The following is a 12,062-nucleotide window of genomic DNA, read 5'->3' on the forward strand; positions in this document are numbered from 1 at the left end:
TTACCCATTTCTAGCCATACCTTGTATCTTGTGCATTTCAATCTGCAAGTCTGTTGACATTACCCATTTCTAGCCATACCTTGCATCTTGTGCATTTCAATCTGCAAAGTCTGTTGACATTACCCATTTCTAGCCATACCTTGTATCTTGTGCATTTCAATCTGCAAGTCTGTTGACATTACCCATTTCTAGCCATACCTTGCATCTTGTGCATTTCAATCTGCAAGTCTGTTGACATTACCCATTTCTAGCCATACTTTGTATCTTGTGCATTTCAATCTGCAAGTCTGTTGACATTACCCATTTCTAGCCATACCTTGTATCTTGTGCATTTCAATCTGCAAGTCTGTTGACATTACCCATTTCTAGCCATACCTTGCATCTTGTGCATTTCAATCTGCAAGTCTGTTGACATTACCCATTTCTAGCCATACCTTGTATCTTGTGCATTTCAATCTGCAAGTCTGTTGACATTACCCATTTCTAGCCATACCTTGCATCTTGTGCATTTCAATCTGCAAGTCTGTTGACATTACCCATTTCTAGCCATACCTTGCATCTTGTGCATTTCAATCTGCAAGTCTGTTGACATTACCCATTTCTAGCCATACCTTGCATCTTGTGCATTTCAATCTGCAAGTCTGTTGACATTACCCATTTCTAGCCATACCTTGCATCTTGTGCATTTCAATCTGCAAGTCTGTTGACATTACCCATTTCTAGCCATACCTTGTATCTTGTGCATTTCAATCTGCAAGTCTGTTGACATTACCCATTTCTAGCCATACCTTGTATCTTGTGCATTTCAATCTGCAAGTCTGTTGACATTACCCATTTCTAGCCATACCTTGCATCTTGTGCATTTCAATCTGCAAGTCTGTTGACATTACCCATTTCTAGCCATACCTTGTATCTTGTGCATTTCAATCTGCAAGTCTGTTGACATTACCCATTTCTAGCCATACCTTGCTCTTGTGCATTTCAATCTGCAAGTCTGTTGACATTACCCATTTCTAGCCATACCTTGCATCTTGTGCATTTCAATCTGCAAGTCTGTTGACATTACCCATTTCTAGCCATACCTTGTATCTTGTGCATTTCAATCTGCAAGTCTGTTGACATTACCCATTTCTAGCCATACCTTGTATCTTGTGCATTTCAATCTGCAAGTCTGTTGACATTACCCATTTCTAGCCATACCTTGCATCTTGTGCATTTCAATCTGCAAGTCTGTTGACATTACCCATTTCTAGCCATACCTTGTATCTTGTGCATTTCAATCTGCAAGTCTGTTGACATTACCCATTTCTAGCCATACCTTGTATCTTGTGCATTTCAATCTGCAAGTCTGTTGACATTACCCATTTCTAGCCATCCCTTGCATCTTGTGCATTTCAATCTGCAAGTCTGTTGACATTACCCATTTCTAGCCATACCTTGCATCTTGTGCATTTCAATCTGCAAGTCTGTTGACATTACCCATTTCTAGCCATACCTTGTATCTTGTGCATTTCAATCTGCAAGTCTGTTGACATTACCCATTTCTAGCCATACCTTGTATCTTGTGCATTTCAATCTGCAAGTCTGTTGACATTACCCATTTCTAGCCATACCTTGTATCTTGTGCATTTCAATCTGCAAGTCTGTTGACATTACCCATTTCTAGCCATACCTTGCATCTTGTGCATTTCAATCTGCAAGTCTGTTGACATGTTGACATTACCCATTTCTAGCCATACCTTGTATCTGCATCTTGTGTTGACATTACATTTCAATCTTGTGCATTTCAATCTGCAAGTCTGTTGACATTACCCATTTCTAGCCATACCTTGCATCTTGTGCATTTCAATCTGCAAGTCTGTTGACATTACCCATTTCTAGCCATACCTTGTATCTTGTGCATTTCAATCTGCAAGTCTGTTGACATTACCCATTTCTAGCCATACCTTGCATCTTGTGCATTTCAATCTGCAAGTCTGTTGACATTACCCATTTCTAGCCATACCTTGCATCTTGTGCATTTCAATCTGCAAGTCTGTTGACATTACCCATTTCTAGCCATACCTTGTATCTTGTGCATTTCAATCTGCAAGTCTGTTGACATTACCCATTTCTAGCCATACCTTGTATCTTGTGCATTTCAATCTGCAAGTCTGTTGACATTACCCATTTCTAGCCATACCTTGCATCTTGTGCATTTCAATCTGCAAGTCTGTTGACATTACCCATTTCTAGCCATACCTTGCATCTTGTGCATTTCAATCTGCAAGTCTGTTGACATTACCCATTTCTAGCCATACCTTGTATCTTGTGCATTTCAATCTGCAAGTCTGTTGACATTACCCATTTCTAGCCATACCTTGTATCTTGTGCATTTCAATCTGCAAGTCTGTTGACATTACCCATTTCTAGCCATACCTTGCATCTTGTGCATTTCAATCTGCAAGTCTGTTGACATTACCCATTTCTAGCCATACCTTGCATCTTGTGCATTTCAATCTGCAAGTCTGTTGACATTACCCATTTCTAGCCATACCTTGTATCTTGTGCATTTCAATCTGCAAGTCTGTTGACATTACCCATTTCTAGCCATACCTTGCATCTTGTGCATTTCAATCTGCAAGTCTGTTGACATTACCCATTTCTAGCCATACCTTGCATCTTGTGCATTTCAATCTGCAAGTCTGTTGACATTACCCATTTCTAGCCATACCTTGCATCTTGTGCATTTCAATCTGCAAGTCTGTTGACATTACCCATTTCTAGCCATACCTTGCATCTTGTGCATTTCAATCTGCAAGTCTGTTGACATTACCCATTTCTAGCCATACCTTGTATCTTGTGCATTTCAATCTGCAAGTCTGTTGACATTACCCATTTCTAGCCATACCTTGCATCTTGTGCATTTCAATCTGCAAGTCTGTTGACATTACCACCCATTTCTAGCCATACCTTGCATCTTGTGCATTTCAATCTGCAAGTCTGTTGACATTACCCATTTCTAGCCATACCTTGTATCTTGTGCATTTCAATCTGCAAGTCTGTTGACATTACCCATTTCTAGCCATACCTTGCATCTTGTGCATTTCAATCTGCAAGTCTGTTGACATTACCCATTTCTAGCCATACCTTGTATCTTGTGCATTTCAATCTGCAAGTCTGTTGACATTACCCATTTCTAGCCATACCTTGTATCTTGTGCATTTCAATCTGCAAGTCTGTTGACATTACCCATTTCTAGCCATACCTTGTATCTTGTGCATTTCAATCTGCAAGTCTGTTGACATTACCCATTTCTAGCCATACCTTGCATCTTGTGCATTTCAATCTGCAAGTCTGTTGACATTACCCATTTCTAGCCATACCTTGTATCTTGTGCATTTCAATCTGCAAGTCTGTTGACATTACCCATTTCTAGCCATACCTTGTATCTTGTGCATTTCAATCTGCAAGTCTGTTGACATTACCCATTTCTAGCCATACCTTGTATCTTGTGCATTTCAATCTGCAAGTCTGTTGACATTACCCATTTCTAGCCATACCTTGTATCTTGTGCATTTCAATCTGCAAGTCTGTTGACATTACCACCCATTTCTAGCCATACCTTGCATCTTGTGCATTTCAATCTGCAAGTCTGTTGACATTACCCATTTCTAGCCATACCTTGCATCTTGTGCATTTCAATCTGCAAGTCTGTTGACATTACCCATTTCTAGCCATACTTGCATCTTGTGCATTTCAATCTGCAAGTCTGTTGACATTACCCATTTCTAGCCATACCTTGCATCTTGTGCATTTCAATCTGCAAGTCTGTTGACATTACCCATTTCTAGCCATACCTTGTATCTTGTGCATTTCAATCTGCAAGTCTGTTGACATTACCCATTTCTAGCCATACCTTGCATCTTGTGCATTTCAATCTGCAAGTCTGTTGACATTACCCATTTCTAGCCATACCTTGTATCTTGTGCATTTCAATCTGCAAGTCTGTTGACATTACCCATTTCTAGCCATACCTTGCATCTTGTGCATTTCAATCTGCAAGTCTGTTGACATTACCCATTTCTAGCTATACCTTGCATCTTGTGCATTTCAATCTGCAAGTCTGTTGACATTACCCATTTCTAGCCATACCTTGTATCTTGTGCATTTCAATCTGCAAGTCTGTTGACATTACCCATTTCTAGCCATACCTTGCATCTTGTGCATTTCAATCTGCAAGTCTGTTGACATTACCCATTTCTAGCCATACCTTGCATCTTGTGCATTTCAATCTGCAAGTCTGTTGACATTACCCATTTCTAGCCATACCTTGTATCTTGTGCATTTCAATCTGCAAGTCTGTTGACATTACCCATTTCTAGCCATACCTTGTATCTTGTGCATTTCAATCTGCAAGTCTGTTGACATTACCCATTTCTAGCCATACCTTGTATCTTGTGCATTTCAATCTGCAAGTCTGTTGACATTACCACCCATTTCTAGCCATACCTTGCATCTTGTGCATTTCAATCTGCAAGTCTGTTGACATTACCCATTTCTAGCCATACCTTGCATCTTGTGCATTTCAATCTGCAAGTCTGTTGACATTACCCATTTCTAGCCATACCTTGCATCTTGTGCATTTCAATCTGCAAGTCTGTTGACATTACCCATTTCTAGCCATACCTTGTATCTTGTGCATTTCAATCTGCAAGTCTGTTGACATTACCCATTTCTAGCCATACCTTGTATCTTGTGCATTTCAATCTGCAAGTCTGTTGACATTACCCATTTCTAGCCATACCTTGTATCTTGTGCATTTCAATCTGCAAGTCTGTTGACATTACCCATTTCTAGCCATACCTTGCATCTTGTGCATTTCAATCTGCAAGTCTTCTTTGGCCTCAACCTCTTGTTTCAATTTAGCCATCATTGCCAACCTCTCTGCTTGTAAATCTTCTACACTCTCTGGAATACTCTCTGACGCTGTGCTCAGAAGACGCTCATGGCTCGCCCTAGCCTGTTGAATCTGCTCTGTAGCTGCCGAAGCCATCTCTAGGAGGCGCTCCACTGCTGACTGGAGACGTGTGTTGGCACCTGAAAAATGACAAATATGTGTAAAATGCATTGATGTCATTTTAAAAATATGGACCAACCTTTTTTCATCCAACTATGATGGGACCAATTGTTCGGATAAGTGAAAAATCTGGATCTAAGTGAATTATATGCAACTCTGCAATGAATATTTAAACAAGGAATTACTTTATGCGGGTTGATAACACTGAACGGCCCTGATGTGCCAGCCACGCAATGCGCAACTACATGTATCATAGGTGCTGCGCCCAGCTGAATGCATGGCATTCTATATCAATTCACAATGTAATGAGTTTCATTTTTTTTACCAATTATAAGCCAAACAAAGTATAGACTTCATTATATTTTGTTTATGACTAGTCCATTTTTAATTAATTTGACCTCTTTTAATTTGTTTTGAGTCACAGATGATGACATGAGAATATAATAGGCAGAATGCAATTAAAAATAAAAGTGGTTTTAATATATTTCTCTCTGCACTTATAATGATCTTGCATTCTTGCCAAGATAAACCCATCTGGCTCCTTCAGTGTGCTTTCTCACACATTTTTATATGTGACACGATCTGGTCCATGGAGGCCAAAGGAGGCATTTTTAAAAATTGAGTTACTGTAATTATTACATTATACATACAATAGGCTATGATTTACTGAAAACACCAAAGGTCTAGCATACTTGGTTCTAAAGTTATGAAGTTTTTTGATGTCTATATACTTATGTATTTGATTGTTTTCTAACTCCATATTTTTACATTTATCTCAATTTCAAATTTGCCGCCATGGACCAGATCGTGTCACATATGTGTTTATTCAATATTGTAAGCACCAGTGGAAAATGCAATTTTGAAAACCAAAAACAAACCTTTATTTTTCCAAAAAAAAAAAAAAGTAAAAACACTTAGTAAATAACTGGAAATAACAAGTAATTTAGGGTCTATAACTTTTTTTTTCAAATTTTTTTAACTGCTTTATTTTATAGGCCTATGTTAAGACATATCAAAGCAGCCTTTATCACTATGATTATTTGATGTATTGGCGCCTACATAACTGGCCCATTTCATAATTCCCGTTGCAGCTATTGCAGATAGGGCTTTCCTGCCACTAAACCCTCAATATCTATGTCTTTGTCTACAGCTATATTTATGTCAATGTTGATGTTGTCAGCTGCACTCAGTTTTCAAGGCAATCCAGAGTGCACAAGAAACCAACAAGCTGATGGACAAGATTGTAAGCCCACATGAATAGCAAATAATATTTTTCAAATTGCAAAAACTCATATTTTCCATCATTAAAGGAGTTCACCTTTTCAATAACTTCTAAAAGTGCTATCTTTTACTATACCTACAAATTAAGTAACTGTAAATTACACTAGGATCCACAACATGCTCATCTATCAGGGGAACAGTTCATAAACCCCAATACATTTGTACATTCATTGAATGACTTTTTAAGATTTGGGTACAAAAACTCACTCTCTGCAACTTGAGGTCAAATTTTGCACTATGATTATGTACTTGAGGTTATTGGACTTTGCCATTGGGATGAGGCTCTTGTGGTCCATAGTGTTAATATACCCCAGTCAGCAAATAGCAAAATGTATCATTGGGCTATTCCACTTAATATCCATACACCCCATGGAAGAAATTATCTAAATCTTACACACAGGGAGCATGATCTTCAAATGTGGTTACCTGTATGGGCGACTCCATTTGAAATTTTCACCCCCTTTGTGAGAGATTAAGGTCATGTCTTCCATAGGGGGTAAGGATTCCAACTGGAATAGCCCATTTTTGAAACTGTGTCATTGCCATGGAAATTGGCACATCCTACGGAAATTGGATTGCATAATTCTGAGTGAGTTATTGTATCACATTTTCCATTAAATTGTCATATTACATAATAATTTACATTGGTCTTGGTGAAACATTACTTTTTGAGTCAGCACATGAATTGGATTTACAGTTAGTGCAAACAATAACAAGAAAATAAGATTTGCTTGGCTGTGAAAAAAAGTTTCTAAACCAAGAATTTATTTTGACAACATGTCAAAACATTTCGCAGCATCTCACTTATTGTACTCCTCATATGCCTGTTGGCAAATTTGACACAATTTCACCTTAAAGGAGGATTTCGTCATCCTAACATCCTCTTTTTATGACACTTTTCAGCAGATATCCACGAAAAAAGCTTATTCCCAAATTTTCAGTGGATTCCGATTTTGCGTTTGCGAGTTATGCATGATTATGTGTATTACAGTGCTCCATAGGCCACTGTTGTAATTTTGATCTGGTATACCAGAACGAAATTCAAATTTGACGATATTTTTGCTAAATGAATTAATCTGCAAGAAATTTTTGGTACATAAACATTATGTAGCCAGAGGTTTCAGTGGTATAAAAATTCTAACTTTTTTTTTTTGAGGAAAGTGGGGGATGAGGCTGTCGTGGATCACAAAATGCCCTTTTAATTTGTATAATTTGGGGGCAATTTCACGGGTGAAATCTAAATAGGCAACAGGCACTGTGACTTGCTTATTAATTTTGCCTTGTATAAAGCTTGTTTACTTGCCAGTGATGGTGCTTCTAGAAAGTGTTTCTCAATATTTAAAGTTATCTAAAAACATGTCAAAAGTAAGTCCTGGTAAGCCCAAATTCAAAATGGCTAAATTCAAGGGAACCAGGACTCACTTTTCTTCCAAAACTGTGTCCTGGTAGAAAAGCTCATAATTTCACCCTTACATGTGACACAATTTAATCTACTCATAGTTGGAAAGTTGAAAATCAAGTAGTTACCACCAGTTGAAGTCCAGAAGACCCTGGAATACTTCATAGATTCTTATCAGTTTGTCATTGTCGTTTGCTCTTCATTTTTGCCTATATCTCAATTTCATTATCATCTTTGATTGGATCAGATCGTATCACAATATTATGTATATGGTATGGGCCATATCGTTTTGGAGCGTTTCCCAAGTTTGAGTATCACCTTCATGTATAAGTTTACTCAAGAGTTAACCTAGTATCAAGACAGGGATTATATAGCTTACGGAATAAAGCTGTATTAAGGCAAATGTTGTGGAAGCTTGCATGAAGGATACATCTCAAGCAGATATCTTACCTTCCCAGAATCCTTTGCAACATGATACATCACCTCATTTCATCAAATGACACTCGCATTACTTTGTACAGGTTCCCTTTGTTTTCATTTTGCGAATAGACTGGCTAAACATGGGTCGATAGTCAAGTAATAAACATATTTTGCAAGATCTAGATGTGCTCTGATCATTGAGGTACATTTTGTCGACTATCGATGTTGCACTATATAGCAAATCAGTACAGACAATCAAAATGTGGGAAATGCATTATGGGAAGGGTAAGGTTACTAAGGTATCTTTTCTGGACCCCAAGTTTGATGCCATTTTACCTGATACAAGTTCTTCACCGTCGGAGTCCAGGTCTGGTCCAGCAAAGATGCTCTCTGCAAGTTGCTGTGATAGGTCCAAACCCTCGTCACTCCAGGCTGAGGTGACACTAGTGTCATTTAATATGGTATCCCCTGTAGGACTGGGCTGTCTGGCGGGTTGATTGGGTTCAAACACACTTGCTGCGGCTCCTATTATATAGGGAAAAATTAACAAAGCTTAATATTATTATTGGTACAGTTATAAACTGATACACATAACCCCAGGTGGGCCACTCAAGTCTCAAAGTGTACACATGCGTGACCAGAAAAACGTGAAGGGTTCTTTTCAGAGAATGCGGGAATTGCACAAATCCCGTTTAGGGGGTCTAAAAAGCCTGTTTTCAAGAAAAAGGGCCATTTTAAAACTTCTAGTTGGTGTGTCTAGGGGTCATTTTAATGATCCCGATATTTCACAAAGTGTGTTTCCCTGGCATGTTTTGCATCAGGAACATCACCCTAACATTAATATTAGGAAAAAAACAAAAACATGTACTAAGGGTTTATTTTATCAACAACCTGTAAGGGTGGTACCTTTCAGATAAAATCCTGCTTAGTAGTATCTTTCAGGTATGTCCTGTTTCAGGGGTAAAATTTGTTGCAAAACCGCACTAAATTCCTGTTTAAGGGTGTATTTTGCTCAAAAGTGCAAATCCTGTTTAGGGTATGTTTTGAAAATCTCTGGTCACGCTTACGCATTAGTACACTGTGAAACTTGAGTGTCCCACCTGGGGTCATGACCGACAGAGTGACATGCATTGGTTCTGGAATTAAACAGTGATTTTATTGTGGTACCTCATTTGTCCAGCATTAAAAAGGGACATTTTTTACAGTGAAAACTAATATTTTATGCAAAACATTTTTTACGGAAATGTTACAGTATTGCTTTTAAACAGACATGTTCTCAAACACACTTTGGGCTGTTCCAGTTGAAATCCATACACCCCCTATGGAAGACATAACATTAATCTTCCACACAGGGAGTGTGAATTGAAACGGGGAATACATGTATGGGCGACTCCATTTGAAATCTACACCCCCTGTGCGGTAGATTAAGGTCATGTCTTCCAAAAGGGGTACATGAATTTCAACTGGAATAGCCCTTTTCAAGAGAATCTATTATTTACCTCCAACAGCTCCTTCTCTCTGTTCTCTTTTCTCAATGCTATCCCCACCTTGCCCTACACCAGACAGCGCCCCCTCCTTGTCATCAGCGCTGCCTTCCCCCGCTGGCCTAGTGGTAGATGCTGCCAGCCGTGCCAGGTGTTTGTTGATGGACTCCTCCGTAGCCATGGATGCACGGACTGCCTTGGATAACACTTGAAGGAGGTGATCATTGCTTTGCTGGAGGCTATTTCTATCAAGGGTCAAAACAAAACAAACGCATGGTTGTTAGGAATAAATTGTACCTAGATAATCAAGTTTACGGAGGAATGCGATTGGATGATAGGACACTTCTTCTCTCACTGCTGGCTCAGAGAAGATATCTTACTCTTCCCAGAATCCTTTGCAACATGATATATTACCTCCTTTCATCAAATGACACTCCTATTACTTTGCACAGGTTCCTTTTGTTTTCATGTTGATAATAGACTGGCTAAACATGGCTTGATAGTTAAGAAAGAAACATATTTCTGCAATATCTGCATGTGCTTTGTTCATTGCAACTAGATAGCAAATCAGTACAGAAAATTGATATGGGAGAAATGCATTATGGGAAGTGTAAGATTTCTTCTCTCACTGCTGGTTAGACTACAGCAGTAATAGGAACTTCATCTGATTTGAGAGGATCTGAGATGGTACAGCAATTGATACAATTATTTAGGTTTGAAATGTCTACGGTCAACCATGACAGGACTATACAGGGAAAACTCTGCCTAAGAGAATTATGCATAAAAGTGTTAGTGTAAAATTATGAGTGTAAAAGTGTTAAAGTTGGGACAACATTGATCAATAAAGGGTTAAATTTTACAACATGTTATTAAAACAGAGATTTGACCTTCAAATGCTTTAATTAAAGCAACACCATTTTCTTTGGAAAGTTTCTGAGCCGAATAACAGCGCAATCCCGGGGGGGGGCACTTCAATATGAAATGGGTATATGTGTAGGGCTGGCACTTTCGCACTAAGGGGCATTCGGTGAGAGCAAAATGTAAAAAATATGGGGTCATTGGGTGAGAGCATGATTTTTGGCATTCGGTGAGAGCAAAATGTAAAAAACATGGGGTCATGGGTGAGAGCATGACCTTTTTTTTATAGAATCTTTGGGTGAGAGCCGAAACAGCTCCACAGAAGCCTCTAAAATCGAATTTCTAGTTCTAAATGGCTTCAAATTTCTTTGCTTTTTCAAAATAAGTAACAAAATCAGTGATAAACTAGTGGTAAATGGTGGTCATAGACCACAAACCTAGCTGGGGCATGTTGGTGTTGTGGAGGTATCTGACCCCTACAAAATGTTCCAAAAATGCTCCCCTGGTCATGGGGTTTGTTTTCACCGAGTTTGAGTCCCGTACTCCTAACAGATGTCCAAAAAATTCAATTCTAAAATTTGACCCCAGATGACCTTTGACCTGACCTATGCATGATGCTCCATAATGTTCCCCTGGTCTTGAGGTTTGTTGTCACCATGTTTGAGCCCCGTACCTCTTACAGATATCCAGAAAATGAAATTCTACGATTTGACCCCAGATGACCTTTGACATGACCCTTGCACAGTGTTCCAAAATGTTCCCCAGGTCAGTAAGTTTGTTGTTGTGGAGTTTGAGCCCTGTATCCCTAACAGATGTCCAGAAAATGCATTTAGAAAATTTGACCTCTACATGACCTTTGACCTGACCCCTGCAAAATGTTCCCATTGTCATGAGATTTGTTGTCACTGAGTTTGAGCCCCATACCCCTTGCAGATATCCAGAAAATGAAGTTATAAAGATTTGACCCCAGATAACCTTTGACCTGACCCCTGCAAAGTGTTCCAACATGTTCCCCTGATCATTAAGTTTGTTGTCACCAAGTTTGAGTCCCGTGCCCCTTACAGATGTCAAGGAAATGCGTTTCTAAAATTTGACCTCTGCATGACCTTTGACTTGACCCCCGCAAAATGTTCCCCTGGTCATGAGATTTATTGTATCGAGTTTGAGCCCCATACTCCTTACAGATGTCCAGATAATGCAATTGTAAGATTTTACCCCTTTAATGACCTTTGACCCCAATTCTGTGTGCAAGGTATGGGCACTGGGTAAAGCCGATGCACATGTGTAAGTAACGTCATTGTGCTATGTAATATGTGGCAGAAGAAGCATTTTGAAGATATTTGGTTATATACCTAAAATGCCCTTTAATGACCTTTGATCCCAATTCTGTTTGCACCATATGGGCACTGGATATAGGCGATACATATGTGCAAGTTACGTAATTGTAGGGTGTAACATGTAGGAGGAGAAGCATTTTGAAGTTTGTTGCCAGAAGAAGAAGAAAGAAAGAAGAATCGGAGAGCATTACAGTACCTAGCTGGGGGGTGTAAACCCCCCAGCT

At 39.0% G+C, this 12,062-nt stretch overlaps 1 protein-coding gene across 1 annotated transcript in view; it reads right to left on the minus strand.

The window, feature by feature from the left end:
* LOC140150874 (uncharacterized) overlaps window positions 1-12,062 on the minus strand; it is a 164,835-nt gene that overhangs the window by 75,689 nt on the left and 77,084 nt on the right. Inside the window, 3 exon segments of the mRNA XM_072173022.1 lie at window positions 4,846-5,079; window positions 8,496-8,684; window positions 9,659-9,888. Coding sequence (XP_072029123.1) covers window positions 4,846-5,079; window positions 8,496-8,684; window positions 9,659-9,888 — 653 coding nt within the window.

The sequence above is a fragment of the Amphiura filiformis genome, chromosome 4 (genome assembly GCF_039555335.1).
Source record: "Amphiura filiformis chromosome 4, Afil_fr2py, whole genome shotgun sequence".
Classification (NCBI taxonomy): Eukaryota; Metazoa; Echinodermata; class Ophiuroidea; order Amphilepidida; family Amphiuridae; genus Amphiura; species Amphiura filiformis.